Source organism: Oryx dammah, unplaced genomic scaffold (assembly GCF_014754425.2).
Source record: "Oryx dammah isolate SB20612 unplaced genomic scaffold, SCBI_Odam_1.1 HiC_scaffold_3, whole genome shotgun sequence".
NCBI lineage: Eukaryota > Metazoa > Chordata > Mammalia > Artiodactyla > Bovidae > Oryx > Oryx dammah.
The window spans coordinates 88,716,012-88,734,245 of NW_024070187.1; the positions used below are offsets into that span (position 1 = coordinate 88,716,012).

General features: G+C 41.8%; 1 protein-coding gene across 3 annotated transcripts in view; it reads right to left on the minus strand.

Annotated features, from left to right (window-relative positions):
* The window catches only part of BTC (betacellulin), a 49,572-nt gene extending 31,746 nt beyond the window's left edge, over positions 1-17,826 (minus strand). Inside the window, exon 1 of one of the 3 annotated variants that reach the window (XM_040237075.1) lies at positions 17,435-17,808. In XM_040237075.1, the coding sequence (XP_040093009.1) occupies positions 17,435-17,498 (64 nt within the window). In that variant the 5' untranslated portion in view covers positions 17,499-17,808. Of the gene's footprint in view, positions 1-17,434 lie in introns of all 3 variants that reach the window. The other 2 variants (XM_040237074.1, XM_040237077.1) reach the window with 2 other exon arrangements.
* Positions 17,827-18,234: the final 408 nt, after the last annotated feature.

The window sequence follows — 18,234 nt, forward strand, 5'->3', positions numbered from 1 at the left end:
TCATTCATTAAAAATAAATATTAAGCATCTATTTCTAAACCTCTGTAAATGCTTCCTTATGTTGAACTAGTTTTTTCCTTCCCATAATTTTACTCTGCTAATTGGAATCACATAGAATAAGTCTAATCTCTCTTTCTCATGACAGATCCTCACATATTTGAAGCCAGAAATCAAGCCTTCCTGAAAGAATTTCTCTTCCTCAGGCTAAACATCCTGGTGACTTCAATCATATTTTACCTAAAGTCCCCAAGACCTCTCATAAACCTTCAGTTCTGTTCAGTCGCTCAGTCATGTCTGACTCTTTGTGACCCCATGAATCCCAGCACACCAGGCCTCCCTGTCCATCGCCAGCTCCCAGAGTTCACTCAGATTCATGTCCATCGAGTCAGTGATGCCATCCAGCCATCTCATCCTCTGTCGTCCCCTTCTCCTCCTGCCCCCAGTCCCTCCCAGCATCAGGGTCTTTTCCAATGAGTGAGCTCTTCGCATGAGGTGGCCAAAGTACTGGAGTTTCAGCTTTAGCATTATTCCTTCCAAAGAAATCCCAGGCTTGCTCTCCTTCAGAATGGACTGGTTGGATCTCCTTGCAGTTCAAGGGACTCTCAAGAGTCTTCTCAAACACCACACTTCAAAAGCATCAATTCTTCGGTGTTCAGCCTTCTTCACAGTCCAACTCTCACATCCATACATGACCACTGGAAAAACCATAGCCTTGACTAGACGAACCTTAGTCTGCAAAATAATGTCTCTGCTTTTGAATATGCTGTCTAGGTTGGTCATAATTTTTCTTCCAAAGAGTAAGCGTCATTTAATTTCATGGCTGCAGTCCACCATCTGCAGTGATTTTGGAGCCCCAAAAAATAAAGTCTGACACTGTTTCCACTGTTTCCCCATCTATTTCCCATGAAGTGATGGGACCGGTTGCCATGATCTTCGTTTTCTGAATGTTGAGCTTTAAGCCAACTTTTTCACTCTCCTCTTTCACTTTCATCAAGAGGCTTTTTAGTTCCTCTTCACTTTCTGCCATAAGGGTGGTGTCATCTGCATATCTGAGGTTATTGATATTTCTCCCGGCAATCTTGATTCCAGCTTGTGTTTCTTCCAGTCCAGCGTTTCTCATGATGTACTCTCATGATGCATATAAGTTAAATAAGCAGGGTGACAATATACAGCCTTGATGCACTCCTTTCCCTATTTGGAACCAGTCTGTTGTTCCATGTCCAATTCTAACTGTTGCTTCCTGACCTGCATACAGATTTCTCAAGAGGCAGGTCAGGTGTCTGGTATTCCCATCTCTCTCAGAATTTTCCACAGTTTATTGTGATCCACACAGTCAAAGTCTTTGGCATAGTCAAGAAAGCAGAAATAGATGTTTTTTTCTCTTGCTTTTTCCATGATCCAGCGGATGTTGGCAATTTGATCTCTGGTTCCTCTGCTTTTTCTAAAACCAGCTTGAACATCAGGAAGTTCACAGTTCACATATTGCTGTAACCTGGCTTGGAGAATTTTGAGCATTACTTTACTAGCATGTGAGATGAGTGAAATTGTGCAGTAGTTAGAGAATTCTTTGGCATTGCCTTTCTTTGGAATTGGAATGAAAACTGACCTTTTCCAGTCCTGTGGCCACTGCTGAGTTTTCTGGATTTGCTGGCATATTGAGTGTAGCACTTTCACAGCATCATCTTTCAGGATTTGAAATAGCTCAACTGGAATGCCATCACCTCCACTAGCTTTGTTCGTAGTGATGCTTTCTAAGGCCCACTTGACTTCACATTCCAGGATGTCTGGCTCTAGGTGAGTGATCACACCTTTGTGATTATCTGTGTTGTGAAGATCTTTTTTGTACAGTTCTTCTGTGTATTATTGCCACATCTTCTTAATATCTTCTGCTTCTGTTAGGGCCATACCATTTCTGTCCTTTATTGAGCCCATCTTTGCATGAAATGTTCCCTTGGTATCTCTAATTTTCTTGAATAGATCTCTAGTCTTTCCCATTCTGTTCTTTTCCTCTATTTCTTTGCATTGATCGCTGAAGAAGGCTTTCTTATCTCTTCTTGCTATTCTTTGGAACTCTGCATTCAGATGCTTATATCTTTCCTTTTCTCTTTTGCTTTTCACCTCTCTTCTTTTCACAGCTATTTGTAAGGCCTCCCCAGACAGCCATTTTGTTTTTTTGCATTTCTTTTCCATGGGGATGGTCTTGATCCCTGTCTCCTGTACATCTCCTGTACAATGTCACGAACCTCATTCCATAGTTCATCAGGCACTCTATCTAGCAGATCTAGTCCCTTAAACCTATTTCTCACTTCCACTGTGTAATCATAAAGGATTTGACTTAGGCCATACCTGAATGGTCTAGCGGTTTTCCCACTTTCTTCAATTTGAGTCTGAATTTGGTAATAAGGAGTTCATGATCTGAGCCACAGTCAGCTCCTGGTCTTGTTTTTGTTGACTGTATAGAGCTTCTCCATCTTTGGCTGCAAAGAATATAATCAATCTGATTTCAGTGTTGACCATCTGGTGATGTCTGTGTGTAGACTCTTCTCTTGAACCTCATAAACCTTACATCCTCCTTAAACACAAGGTTAAAATAAAGCACTACTTTACATGGTTCGGCAAAGACAGAGTGGGGCTCTCAGCCACCACACTAAAGGCACCATAACAGCCCCATAGCATATCAGCCCTTTTAAATTATTCCATTAATTTCAGGGGTTTTATGCTGCTTAGAATAAAAAGAAACTCCTAAATTTCTTATATGCTAGAAGGCAGTGTACTGATGGATTTTTTGTTCCTTTGTTTTGTTTTGTTTCATTTCAATTTTCATCTAAACATGAATTTTCACTTGTCCCTTTATATTGCATTAAATTTTAGCTGTCATTCAAATATTTCACAATCTCTTTGTTTTCTTATTCTTTCATTCAATCTATTATCCATGTCTCCCTACTGCACATGACCTGCAGAATTCTCAGATGCATTCAAGCAATAAAAACAAAATAACACACAAAAAAGTTAAATTAGTGCACTTACTAAGTGACTAGATATTGAGTCTGTATTTCTGGGGTTGGTTTTTAAATGGTGAATCTACTCATAAAGACAAAAAGGAAAAGAAACTTAATTCTACTTTAGTGAGTCAAAGCTCCATTTACTTTTCTGCACTTTGAGATTCTCAAATTAAAAATTATGGAATGTATTAAAAGTATTATCCCCATCAGCCAGCATAGAGAATGAAGTCATTGGGAACAATACAAGCATTCAAAGAGACACAGTTTGACAAGGAGCATGACCCGTCATCTCAAAGCTACTGCTAATGCTGAGGTAAGTCAAACACCAGCTGGGTCAACTATTTAAAAAGATCAAATGTGACCAAACCAAACAGTCACATACGTTGTATTTGCCTCATCGCTGAGCTGAACTTTCCATTTTTAGACCCAAGTGCATTTTATATTTTTAAAATAAATATAACAGTATCACAAAATGTCCATATATCTATATTCTGATAATTTAGGACATCTACTTGTGTCTACTAAATCCAGTGATTTCCTGTAATATCATATCAACCTTATTTTAGGATTCAAATCAAACTCCATGTCCCATTAGGCAATCCAACTGTAAATCAACAGAATATATCAATTTACAAATACAAGCAGAAATCAGAACAATATTTCATAGTCAAATTCCCAAACGTTCATTTATATTAGAGGGATTAATAAGAAAAGGATATGTTTGGAGTCAAATGGAGCTGTATTTGAATCCTGAATGTACCTTTTATTTTACCAGCTTTGTGATATGATTAAGTTACTCAACATTGAACTACAGGGTGTCCATCTACAAATGGAGGCCCATAATACATGACTTACAAGGTAACAATTTAGCTAGCTGCTTAAAGAAACTGGAAAAAGTAAATTATCATTATTAACCTTGACAATACCTGTCACAATATAGGACTCAACAGAATAGCAGCTATGGGACCAAAAGCAAAAAATTCTTATTACTCTAGTAAAATACAGATTCTCATTCTCATTAATGGATACTGACATTTCTACATTTATGGTGTGATTTGCCTCGTGTATAAAGTATTCCTATAAAACAAACTACAAAAGATAAATAAATGTACATATACCTATTACACTTCTAAAGTGCAAGATGAAATGTGTTCAGTGAGAAAAACCTGCATGTTGGTCTTTTCACATGCTGTTTTTCTCTGGTGTTTTTTAAAAAATAATTAACATGAACACACTTCAACCAATTAATAGAAATACATCATCTTATGCATTTATGTTTCTTTATATTTTCAATACAGTCTGTCAGCGACTCAGCATGTTGTTTATGTCAGATGGGTGCTACTGATTCAGTTGGTTTGTTAAATAAGTCAATGATACAAATATAACAGATAAATTCAGATCTTAAATGATACTATTTAGCAATCAAATGTATTATATATCTAATTTTTAATTTCTGAAAAATAAAATTAATAAAGTTTTAAAATTTAAATCAATGTTAGTCAATGTTAGAATTTAGGCAGCTGGGAAATTTCCCCAATGTATCTCTATTGTTAAAAAGAAAAACAGAATCCTAAGTATGCATACTATACACAAAAAGTATTTTCTACATCCAAAAAGAGGACATGTCTAAAATGGATTTGAAAAAAATATTCAGGGGTAGAAATCCTTTTTAACACTGAGCTTGTGGGTGGCTGAGTAAAACAGTTTGAAATAGATTAAGTTTGACATTGATGTTCTCCTCCATCTTTTGGTGACTCCTTTCCTATCCTTTTTCATTGTTGTCTTTTCCCCTCCTATAAACCAGTATCCTCCTATTGCTTTAACATTTCCCCTAATAGAACATAATTTCTTCCTGCTACTGCTACTGCTGCTACGTTGCTTCAGTCGTGTCCGACTCTATGCGACCCCATGGACTGCAGCCTACCAGGCTCCTCCATCCATGGGATTTTTCTTCCTAGATTTCCCTTTCTAGATGCATTTGCTTTCAAAGCATACCTGCAAAAAAAGAAATTGTTTAACTCAACAGAAATATTCTAGAACCAAGTGCCTCAACTGGGTCTTCTGGGAGGCTGAGGTACAGATTAAGGGATTATCACTTTGTTGGGGATGTACAAGCTCTGGGTCATGAGAATGAGAAAAAAGGAAAGGAAGCCGAGAAGGAGACAATGCAACGTCGTGAGTGTACCCATCACTCTGGATGCAGCTCCAGAGTGAGTCACAAAGACAGAAACGAGTGACACGTTCGCTCATCCACGGTCTATGTAAAAAGTCTGTAAAGGAACTGCATCTTGAAGTGGCACAACAGGAGAAAGAATGCGGGAGGAATTTCTCTTCCCCAGCCACTTCCATCACCCATTTCCCACTGGATGAAATTTACCTCACTGGGTGCTGCCTGCCCCTCTCTTTGGCCCCTTGGTGAGTGAGAGGCTGGAATGCCTGCCCTGGGACATGGCCTTGTATCTAAGTCCCGAAAGAGGGGCAACCTGGTATGAATAGAGAGTAGATCAAGGGACAAGGGAGGTAGTTGAAGAGCCCTTAAGAAATGCCTGACTTTGTGTCCCAATATAGTGGAGTATTTGGTGGCATCAGAACACCTCAGAGGGAGCCTTGTTCCAGGACAAGGAGAGATTTTTCTAATATCACACCACCGGAAGGACTATGTATTCTTAAAAAAATGAAAGACACGTTCCGGATTTTCAGGGCTAGGAGAGGAGGCCTAGAAAAGGGTAGAGAAAAAAATGAGAGTCTTCACAAATAGTTTATATCCATTCAAAATAAGGAAAGTAGAATATCAACTCCTTCCTCCTTCAACACAAAATTTTATTCAAAATGGTAGAAACAATATCTCAGTGTTTAAGAAGGACTTAGAATGATGGATTGTATATATTTAACTCATAAAAGAACCCCACTATAATATTTTTAAAGCTCAGAAGGGGAAGCAATGTAACAACCTGTCATATATAAACTAACTCATATATCTGAAAACTGTCAACACAATGCCTTTGCAGTAAATCAACCTTTCTATTTTGGCCATTGACCATTATTAAATCTATGACAACAATGACTAAATTGAATAAGAACCCTATAGTAACCTCGAGTTTGTTTCTTAGAAATCATCAGTTGTCAAAACTTGACTTTTTGAATCCTATTCCTTTATGATAAGGCCAGACAAGACAGTCAGACATTGTAGCATTTTAAATGAAAAGCTCCAGGCTCACTGAGTTTCCATAATAGTTCAACAAGAGGAAGCAAAAGGAACCAAGGAAAAAGAAAAATGTGTTATCAAGGAGGATTATCTGAGTGCAAAATGAAGAGGAATAGTGAAGTTGGTCTCTCGATCGAGCGATAACACAGCCTCTGACCCATGAGGAAACAGTCATCAAACTTTAATAATGATAAAGAAAAGAACATAGGGCTTTAGAGTAGATGCTCACCCAACCTAAAAAAGTCCTAGCAGTTAGGCCCTTAAAATAAGTTATGGTAAGTTAACCCAACTTAACATTAAGCCATTATTATCTTTATTGATCAAACCATTTGCAGAGACCAGAAATATCAGTCAGTCAATATCAGACAGCATATTTATAAGTGCCAGGGCTCTCCTGGTTGGCTCAGATGGTAAAGAATCTGCCTACAATGCAGGAGTCCTGGGTTCGATCCCTGGGTCAAGAAGATCCCTTGGAGAAGGGAATGGATATCTAGTCCAGTAGACTTGCCTGGAGAATTCCATGGACTGAAGAGACTGGTAGATGACAGTCCACATTGTCACAAGGAGCTGGACACAACTGAGTGACTAACGGTAAATAACTATAAAGAAAATAAATTCTAATAGCATTCCAAAAAGAGGCAAGCTGTTGAGCTGAAGAAATCACTGGGAAGAGTTTCACAAAAGAAGTTGGAAACCAAACTGAAGCAAAGGTAATGACATAGAAAGGAGCTGAGTATGCTCTGGGGGACAATGCGTAAAGATGTCCAATCAGAGTGAAGAATTATACACAGAACTATTAAAAAACAAGGGCCTTCTTGATGTGTGTGGTGTGACTGTGAAATAATTCAATTGATTTTCTTGTGTGACCTATGAAAATAAGACTCATTAAGAAATAGTCACACCTCATATTTCTAATTGAAACTTTGCAACCTCTGTTCACCACATCCTGAATAAAGCATCTGACTGATCTAGAAAACCACTCAAGAAGTATTTAACAGGGGTGGATGCTGTTGGGTAGAAATCGGTAAGAAAGAACAGAGTGCATTTTGTTTATTATGCTTCTGTCAAGGCCAATGAAAAGTGTATTCATTTCATCTGGCATCTAAGTCACATTTTTGTCCTTCTTGCCCTCTCTTACAGGGTAATTTTCATTTACCTAAAAGTGAGTAGAGAATCTTCTCATGGAAGTTTCCTATCACAGGATGGCAATTTTATAAATGTGTCTCCTGAAATAATAACATTTGAAATTTTAGTCAACAGAATTTATCAATTATAGTTATGTCAGGGTTTTTTCCCTTCGCAATAGGATCCCAGGTGATAATTATTATCCCAACAAATGGTAAAATAGAGTCCAGAGTCTTTAGGGCAAAAACTGAGCCTACGGCATGGGATTGATACTATATCGCAGGATATACTCTCATCACATCATATGAGGGGTACATGATACTGTATTGGCATTGTTGGTTGTGTTACCCTTGATAATTATAGCTGTGGAAAGCCATGGCTGTGGAATACAGTTTGGGGCAGGGAGAGTGAGGGAACAAGTGATTTTCTTGTTCAAATTCTTTACCATTGGCCCCCAAGGTCTCCAAAGGTCCTGCCTCTTCTCCTCTCAGGGAAATCAGCCATCAGTTTCTTAGTTTGAAACTCTATCTACCAACCTCCATAGTATCCCCAAAGTGAAGTACCATCATAGTAATATCCATCATTCATAGAGACATAAGAACCCTCGGTGGTCATTTGGTCCAACTCCTACCTCACCTAGGAATCACCTCTATACAACCTTCCTAAATGCCACCCAAACCACAGACATATCTAGGCTCATGAAGCTCACCACATCCCAAGGCAGCTGATTCTATTTTTTTCAGAGCCCTACTGGGAGAAATTTTCCTAAATTAAGGTGAGAGTATCTACTATGTACAAGAATCCTCAATTCTATATTCCCTCTGTACTGGGAATATAGCTGTGAACAAATCAGATAAAAACCCCTGACATCATGAGTCCCATTTACATTCTAATGGAACTGTTGAAAACATGGTTATGAGGCAGATTTCTGCTTCATTTTTTTCCTTTGCATGCTTCCAGTGGTGAATATGATAGCAATTTCCTTTGATCAAAGTACAAACAACACTCCAATAGGCTTAATGAACACAATGATTCTATTTTTCCTTTTTAGACACATCTATGAAATAATTTAAAAGTTATCTACATATTCATAAAGTTAAGAATATTAATAAATTTTGAGCACTTTTTAGCCAATTATCTGCTAAAATCTTTTCCTGCATTATCTTATTTTATCCTCAATACACTCCCATGTCTCTAGACGGTAAGTACTACTATCATTATTGTCATTCTATAGATAAGAAAATGCAGCACAGAGAGACTAAGTAACTTTCTCAACCTTTTAAGACAATTATTATGGAACAACTTAATATTTATGCAGGGCTCTTGGCTCTTTAACATCTGAAGAAGTTATTCTGCCAAAAGAAAACTTTTCTAAAACAACCAGGTTATTTTCCATTTGTCTGACATTTAGAAATGAATTTTGACATTGCATCATCATTCATTCTTCAAAAATGACAGTTTATTCTCTTTATATAAGGTAATTATTTGCATAACTCTCAGTAAATGAGACAACCTCATTTTGATGAGATTAGAAGTATCAAAATTATCTTGTAAATATTTTATTTTTCTCTGCTAGTGAAGAATGACTTTTTATCTGATTCACCTTAAGATGCTGGGTTTGGGGGTCAATGTTGGGCAAGTGCTAGAAAGCTTCTCATTGCACAAAACTAGGATCAAAATTGGCGGTTGGAGAAGAATCCATTGAGACTTTTTATTTTTAGAAAGCAGATAAGCATTTTGCAGCACCATTTCTTACATTTGTTCCTTCCTATCAAAACCAGCCAAAATAGAACTCTTTTTGAGAATTTGTAGCTATTGCCTGTTTCATAACTAGTGGGAGGAGGAATTTGAGAAATAAAGGCAAGAAAAAGTTTTCCCACTGCTTGGTAGGTGCTGATTGTATTTTAGACCCAGAATCAAAATATCTACAATTTTTAAAATAATAATTTCATCTATGCTTTCCAATTATCCATTATAACAGCCCGTGTTAATCTAGAACTAACTATATTGCAGGCACAGCTTAAGTGCTTTATGCAGTAACTCACTCAGTCCACATAACAGTCTCAGTTCTGTTGCTGTCAGCTTCTACAGATGAAGAAATTGATGCCAAGAGGGTTTAAGAGATTTGTCCAAGATGAAGGAGTTGTTAAACCACAGCGCCAGAGGAGTCATGCCTAGATGGTCCAGCTCAGAATCTATACTTTTGCCCACAGCATCACATTGACTCAGGATATGCTCTTTTTACTCCTTCTCAGTAATAGGCCTACAGATGCAATCAGGGGGAATCTAAAGCGAGATCACCCCTCTCCATCTGCACTAAGGAGTGTTCCCCAAGGGTCACAGTGTTGCAAGCATTCCAGGAAAGTGCCAGAGTCACCCAACAGGTTCAGATTTGTTTAAGGACAGGATCAGACTAGGATGGTCAAAGTGATTTTAGGCACAGACCAAAGGAAAACACCTGGCCTGATCAATGCCAACTGTTCACTACCAGCTGGAATGGCCCGGGCCTGGGACATGAGTGGGCAGGTTTCCTGGCTGGGAGGAAGAGCCAAGAGTCCAAGAACCTGAGGCGTAGCCCGAGCCAAGGATGCCACAGATGTGCAGGTAGGCAGCAGGGAGAGCAAAGATGGTAGGAAAATAAATGCTTTTTAAATAAGAAGAACTGAGTTCCTCTTAAATACAGCGATACATATTGCGCTTTAGTGTTCTATCCTCTGCTGTCTTTCTCATTCAGCCACAGATACTTATCTACTGTGATCCAGGCATTGTCCCTTCATCATCATTGTTCAGGCTCATAAAGCCAGAACAAGTTACTTAACGCCTCTATGCCTCACATCCTTCAACATAAATGGGAATCATCATTATGTCTAGCTTGCGTGTTCAGGGGATAGTGTTACATGGATGAAACCAGATATGACACACTTAGAATAGTGCCCAACATGCATACTACATAATTGCTCTGCTATTATTTTTGGTGTAAAGATCAGTGAGGTAATGGTATTAATATGAAAACACTTTATCAATTGTGAAGCTCTCCAGAGTAGAAAGAGTTATTATGCTGAGATTTCATACCCAAGGTTAAGCAGATATCTGAGAACATAGCGATGTCTTGGGTTAGTCACTCTAGGAGATTGGACTAGGCAAATGCCAGAAACCCAGTAGGAAGGTGGTCATGAACAAGTCAAGTCTTGCTAGATCACTTCAGTCATTTCTGACTCTTTGTGACCCTATGGACTGTAGCCCACCAGCCTCCTCCGTCCATGGGATTCTTCAGGCAAGAATACAGGAGTAGGTTGCCATTCCCTTCTCCAGGGAATCTTTCCAAGCCAGGGATTGAACCAGTGTCTCTTACATCTCCTGCATTGACAGGCAGGTTCTTTATCATTAGCACCACCTGGGAACCCCCAAGTCAAGTCTGGGTCTCCTCAAATGGCCTCATTCAGCTCTGATGAGAATTCCCTGTCCTTTCTACCAGGCTGTTTGCATTAGAGGAAGAAATAAGCCTTCCTCTCCTACTCTGGACAGGCCTGAGCCATTGGCTCACAATGCTAACATCTAACCATCAAGGAATCCATACAGTGGATAGTTATGAAATACTTCGACATAATATTAGATAAGTCAGAGACTCCCTCAATACTAACAAGTCAGACTGTATTCAGCCTCCACAGCAAATCTATCTCAACTTCTATGGGAACCATCAAAGGTTTTCATGTATTTAATACTAAGCAGAAACCCATAAATAACCAAGTTGTTACTCCCAGCTAATGAAACACACATGTGTTAGGAACAGTTCTAATCATATAAGAGAGCAAGTCACCTCACACCTCACAAAATCCAAAGGGCATTTTCTTTAATGAACCAATGGAGAATGCCCTGAGTCCAATGCATTTTCCTCCCTGCTTTAAACACCTGCTCTAAAAGCCTATATTTTGACTGATGAGATCTGCCCTTGAACCAAACATGTGAGACACAAGTAGAAGTTCTGAACCTAAAACAGAAGTAAACTTACTATTTGCCAAATAAAGTCCCTTTGTGAAGGCATCTCTAGCACCACCGGAGGCAAGTTCCAAGTAAGAAGAGATGAAGAAATGTGTCCTTCTACATCATCTCTGAGTTGTGAGCATGTTTTGGCAACAAGAAACAGCTGTTTTCTTTACTGAACCTACTCCTCCCTTCATGCCTGGGCACTGTCACCAACAGCCACTTGCACTCATTCATTCATTCATCCAATAACTGGCATGTTTTCAGCTCCTACTATGTGCCATGCACTTTTTATACATCTCAAAGATAAGGCTAAATTAATGAATAAATCCATGATTTTGCAGAGCTGTTGTTTAGTCACAAAGTCATGTCCGATTCATTTGGGACCCCATGGCCTGCAGCCCACCAGATTCCTCTGTCCATGGGCTTTCCCAGGCAAGAATACGGGAGTGAGTTGCCATGTCCTTCTCCAGGGGATATTTTTGACTCAGGAATTGAACCTGCATCTCTTGCACTGTAGGCAGATTCTTCACCACTGACCCACTGGGGAAGCTCTTTGCAAAGAGAAATGCTATATCAGTAACTCATCCTATTATACAACCAATTGGGGCACTTTGAAATAAGAAGCCTGGATACAAACACTGTCATACTTTCTGTCACTGTTTTGGAATCAGTGATTCTGGTTTGGAGGTCAGGTAAATACTATACTGTGTGTGCTCAGTCGCTTCAATCGTGTACAACTCTTTGTAACCCTAATGACTATTGCCCACCCAGCTCCTCTGTCCGTGGGATTCTCCAGGCAAGAATATTGGAGTGGGTTTCAATGCCTTCCTCAAGGGGATCTTCCGCACCCAGGGATTGAACCAGCATTTCCTTCGGCTCTTGTATTGCAGATGGATTCTTTACCACTGAGCCACTGGGGAGGCCCAAATGCTATACTATACATCCTTTAAAAACAAACATAAAGAATGAATAAAAGTACTTCTTGGCTATTTGACTTGGTGTTGCTGATAATCAATGTAGGTTATTGCTTAACTGATACTAGTTAAGATGGAATACCCCATCTCTCTCCAACCTTCTAAAAAATCTTTTGTAAATAAATATAGCAAGTACAGATTCATGTGAGCTACCAAGATTCCTTTTTTAAGATACAAATATGCCTGAGCAAGTTAGCAACCATTAGCAGCACAAAGTATAGCCATTTTAATCTGATTGCTTTCCTCTTAAATTTTATTTTGGGAGACTCTTGACCAACTAGAATATGGATTCTTTGTAGATCCAAGGGTTGTCTACAAATTTGGAAGTGTATCAGGATTATGGATTAAGCCTAAACTGCCTGCAGTTCAGATTCTGGATAATCTATTTGGACCGCCCTAGGAAGACACTAATTGTAACAGCGTGCTATGCCCCTTTGCTCAATCAAGTCTGACTCTCTGGGATCCCATGGACTGTAACCCAGCCAGGCTCCTCTGTCCATGGAACTTTCCAGGCAAGAATATTGGAGTGGGTTGCTATTTCCTATTCCAGGGGATCTTCCCAGCCCAGGAGTTGAACCTGTGTCTCTTGAGTCTCCTGCACTGGCAGGAGATTCCTTATCACTGTGGCAAAGCTGATAATCATGGTTTAGATGGGAGCCTCTGGCTTCAGTTTGGTACCTGTTTCACTGACTCACCCCTAACCTAGGTTCCTAGTAGTATTCATGCCTGTGTCCTGACATGAGCTGGCTTCTATTAGTATGTGTGTTAGTCGCTTAGTTATGTCCAACTCTTTGCAACCCCATGGACTGTAACCCACAAGGCTCCTCTGTCTATGGGAATTCTTCAGGCAAGAATACTGGAGTGGGTTACCATTTCCTTTTCCAGGGGATCTTCCTGACCCAGGGATTGAAACCCCATCTCCTGCATTGCAGGCAGATTCTTTACCATCTGAGCTACAGGGAGGGTGGGAAAAAACAAGGGGAGGCTTTCCCACTGGGCTCTCCACAAATTTCAAGAGCACACGGAACTGGGGCGAGCAGTCTCAGCAGAGATGGAGCAATGCCCAGGCTGTGGACAGACACAGGTACTCTCTTTCCTGGGCACCTTTGACTTTAGCACAGATATTTGCAGGCCAAGCTTTGGCAGAGCCATTTTCAGTGGGCACAACAAAGCCTGTCTGCAGTACTGGGGTCTTTCTTGCAGAATTATTTGGGAGTTTCCGCACAACAACTGAGACTGGAGCAATAGCAAAATTTGATTTGTAACACTTGTTAATATGCAAGTGTGGCCTATGAAACCTGGAATTTTTGAAAAGGAAAAAAAAAAAAAAAAACTCCCAAGGCTTTTCTAAGCCAAAAGGCATAACTGAAGAGGCAAACCCTAAAATCCTCACTGTGTGGGCCCTCAGCTACTTCCTTTCTATAATGAGAACTTTACTTGCTGCCACCTACCTGCTTTACAACTTAGAATCAGATATTACATCATGAATACATTCATATCTTCAAGAAGAAAAAAACAACTTACATATATTAATGGTGTAGATGTTTATAAGGAGTAGAACATATTTTTGATCTTAAAACTCATTCATTGTTTTTTATAAAGCATTTTTTGCCCTTTTTCACTGGTTAGGATTTTAGCTTTAGTTTGTTACAGCAATGGAAGGAGAAATTTATAAGGAATCCAACTTCTTCAAAATTAAAAAAACACTTTAAACAAAGTTATTGCCCTTTTACTATATTTATCAAAGAAAGGAGCATACATGATTCTTTTTGTAAAGATAAAGTTTATAGGAAACAAAACCCATTACAAGAAACAAAATTAAATGTTATTGTAGAAAGATTTTTCTCTTAAATTCCCAGGAGAAATGTTGGTTAAAGATCAGGAGAGTGTTGGAACATCCCTGGTGGTCCAGTGGCTAAGATTTCACACTCCCATTGCAGGAGGCCCAGGTTTGAACCCTAGTCGGGGAACTAGATCCCATATGCCTCAACTAAGAAGAGTCCACATGCCATGACTAAAGATCCTACATGTCTAACAAAGATCAAAGATCCCAAGTGCTGCAGCTAAGACCCAGTGCAGCCAAATAAATAAATATTTTTTCAAAAGATCAGCAAAGTGTCAAGATGATAAGGACCTTAGTCTCATCTAAAGCAATCCCTTTACTTTACAGAATGAGAAAAACAATGCCCAGAAAATTGTAGTTTACAGACATCTCAGAGTCATGGAATGGCAGAGCTGGAACCAGGTCTCATGTCTGTTCACTGCCAGCTCTCAAGGCACTTTTCCTATGAGACACACACACACACACACACACACACACACCCTAGAACATCACACAAGCCATTGCTCACATTCTTTTCAAGAAGTAAATAAAATAACATGTGACTTAAATTAGAAATGAGACTTAAAAATTAAGTATGTGTGAGAGAAATAGAACCACTTAATGGAAACACTGAGGTCAACAAATTACATCCTTTGGCATTTTGCAAGGAGTGGAGCCTCTTAGGGAATCTAGAGACTGAATTCAATTCACTAAGCCAAACATTCAACAAGACAGTTGCACACTTAGCTTACCCTCAGTTACAACAGCCCTGGATTAGAGCTCTGTTTGGTTTTGCTTTTTCATTTCTGCCTTTTGACAAGTTTTGAGAAAAAAATTAAAAAGCACCATGTGATAGTTAATAGGAAAGAATGCCCATCAATCTGGAATAGTCATTTCTACTATAGCCATTTCTGCAGGCACATCACCCTAATCTTTGTCCCAAATCAGCTCTTGCCTGGATTATATCTATGAGACAATCACGTACTCTGGCCCCTTCTCCTTTCACACTGCACTCCACTGCCAGGCTTGTCTCCTTAAATCATTGTTTGCATTATATCACTCTGTATTCAAGACCTATGATGGTGTATGTTTAATTGTTTATTGACTCATCAAAATATTTTAATCTGGCTTCTTTGGGCTCTTCATAATCTGTCTGTCTCTCATCAGTTCTACTTTCTGGCAAGCAGACTCCAGGAAATTGATCTCATTCCCATCACCAACACTTTGGTAAATACTTTTCCCCCTTCTCCTGCCCTTCTCTCCACTATTTCAAATTGTGTGTGCATGTGTATGTGTGTATGTGTCTGTGTTTGTGTGCACACACACTCAGTCATGTCCAACTCTTTGCAACCCCATGGACTGTAACCCACCAGGCTCCTCTGTCCATGGGATTTTCCAGGCAAGAATACTGGGGCAGGTTGCCATTTCCTTCTTCAAGGGATCCTCCCAACCCAAGGACCAAACCTGTGTCTCTTGGGTCTCCTGCATTGGCAGGTGGATCCTTCACCAACTGAGCCATCAGGAGGCCCTCCCTTTCTCTTAACTATTTCAAACCCAGCCAGGCTCTAATCCAACCCTCTCAAGTCCTCCATGCAGCGTCCCCACTGCTCCATTCCTCCCTATTGAGTTCTCCTTTCTCTGATTTCATGACATTTTCTCCTATTGTTTCATATCTGTTAGTCCTACATTCCTAAACTTAACATATATCTTTTAGGTTAAGAATCATGTTTTAAGACTCTTTTGAGCCCTCTTCCCACCCCCATCCTAATATGCTCTAGCCTCTTGCTCACTGTAGCAGATTCTCAATAAACACTTTGACAGTAGGACAGAACAGATAAAACAGAGGAAGAGAATGCTAGTTTCACCCAAGCGATGCTGGTAAAAGCATAGTACTGTCTCTAGCCCTACCTCTCAGGCTCACTGCCCTTCTTCAAGCTTCACATCACTCCATCTCTAAATTGTTTCTGACTTCTCCCTCTGCAGGCTCTGTAAATCAGTTCTTCCTCTCTAACCATGGTCTAAGTCTGATCTACTTCCAACCAAGGCCATGACACCTTTTAGGCACCAATCTTACTCCAAGAACACAGCCAAATGGAAGTTTTCATTTAGACCTCACCTCTTTTCCTCCATAAGAGAAAGCCCAGTCCTTTCCAGACTGGAAGATAGTGTCCTCTTCACACAGACACTTCAGCTGTCACATTGGTGCCCCAAGGCCAGATGTCCCTCCCCCTCGTCCCAGCCATGACTACAGAATATTGCCAGTTGCCCATCTCTCTGCCCACACCCCCTACCTCCAACGATCAGGATGCAGAGGGGACACCTTGAAGTAGTAGGATCTTCCCACCTGAGTATCTTCCTGCTACTTTCCCATACTGGAGGGCAAGGGGAGCCTTGCTTCCAGCTGTTTAAAGTCGGCAGCATCCAAAGTTGTAGCTCTCTTTCTGCCAGCCCTGACTCCCAAGGAGGTGGGGAGAGCCTCCAGGGAGTCCCAGGCACCCTGCCACTCCTTCCATTAACCACTCTTCCCTAACAGGTGACCACAGTAGTCCCTAACCTACCCACTCAGGTTTCACCTTCGAGGTGAAGAGAAGTCTTCTCTCTGCAGTTTCTCCTTAAAATAGGAAATCATATATTCTAAGTGGAGCACCTATTTGTTTCATCAGTAGTACTAGCCCTCAGTGAAATACCTCATCTCCCCTTCCTTTACTTCCCTATCAGCAACAGAAGACCCAGAAGACCTCAAAAGTTGAGTCTTTTTTCCTCCCCTTCTCCTGTTCCCCCTAACTTGGCCAGCAACAAGGGAGTGTAATAATTCTTCCCCGGCCCTCTTCAGCTCCCTCTGCCTCCCAGGTCCTCCCCCTCCTACCTCTAGTACCGCCCAGGGCGCACACACAGGCAAATAGCTCTCCACCAGGCTCCACACTCCCCAAGGCCTGCAACGCCAGCCAAGGAGTTCCTTTTCCTCCTCCTCCCCGGGATGTCTTCTAGGTCTAGTCTCCTAGGCTCCCACTTTCGTGGATTTCCTTGCCACCACTCCTCGCTCGCGGGCATCTGCGCCCCTGCCCTCCGCTTGGCCCCCGCCAGCAGGATCCTTACCGCCCTCGGGCCGCCCCCTGGGCCCAGGGCCGCCGCAGCAGGTGCAGCCCCAGGTGCCCAATTGCTGGATCCCCGAGCTACCCAAAATCGTGCAAGTTCTTCGACCCGCCCCTGCCAGCCGCAGGGCGCTCTCGGAGTCCAAACGCCAGCGCGGAAGATTTGCCCTCCTTGCGACTCCACCCGAGACTCTCCTCCCGGGTCTCCAGTGCCCAGTGCGGCCACTTACCCAGGGCGAGGGCCGGGAGCAGGGGCAGGGGGCTGGCGCCGCTGCCCGGGGCGGCCCGGGCCATCAACCGCGCTGCGGGGCCGCGCAGCCCCTAGACGAGCCTCCCGCCTCCTCCTGCGCCCCCTTCCCGAGCCGCGAGCGCCCGACCGGGTGCCTGGAAACGAATGCCCGGAGCCAGCAGGAAGCGAAACTACTCCCCAGGCTGGCACCCGGGCTACCGCGCGGGCAAACACCCAGGGCAGGCGGCCGGGAGGTTCGGCGAGTGTCGCCGGGAGGAGGGAGCCTCCTATTTATCCTCACTCCCGTGGCACACACCCCACCGACCGGGCGCAGGACTCCGCTGCGGTGACCTCCACGCCGTTCCCACCCAAGTTACCCCACACCCACACCCACACTCCGGGACACTTTCGGGCTGCCCTGGGGCCGGCTCACCCACTCCCCCTACTGGGTCGCACCTGGCGGTTCATTTCCCTCCCCCGGGGAAGTCGAGGAGGTTGGGAGGGCACCTGGAGAGGTCCTAGATGTGGGGCCTGCGGGCGGCCCAGGGGGAGGCCGGCTCTAAACTCTTGGAGCCCACGGGGCGAGAATCAGAGCTCCGGACCTCTCTGGAATTCCAGGTTCTCTTATTTCAGCCGATTGTTGGCGTCTTGGACAGACCAGAGCCAAAACTCACTGTGGTTAACCTCAGGCATTTCCCAATTTACAAGCTTCTCTTTTCCGTATATAATTAGTTGAATATCTGGGAGTTTGGCCTCACCAGGAGCTACTTTAAGCATGTCACATATATATTTTTTACGTCT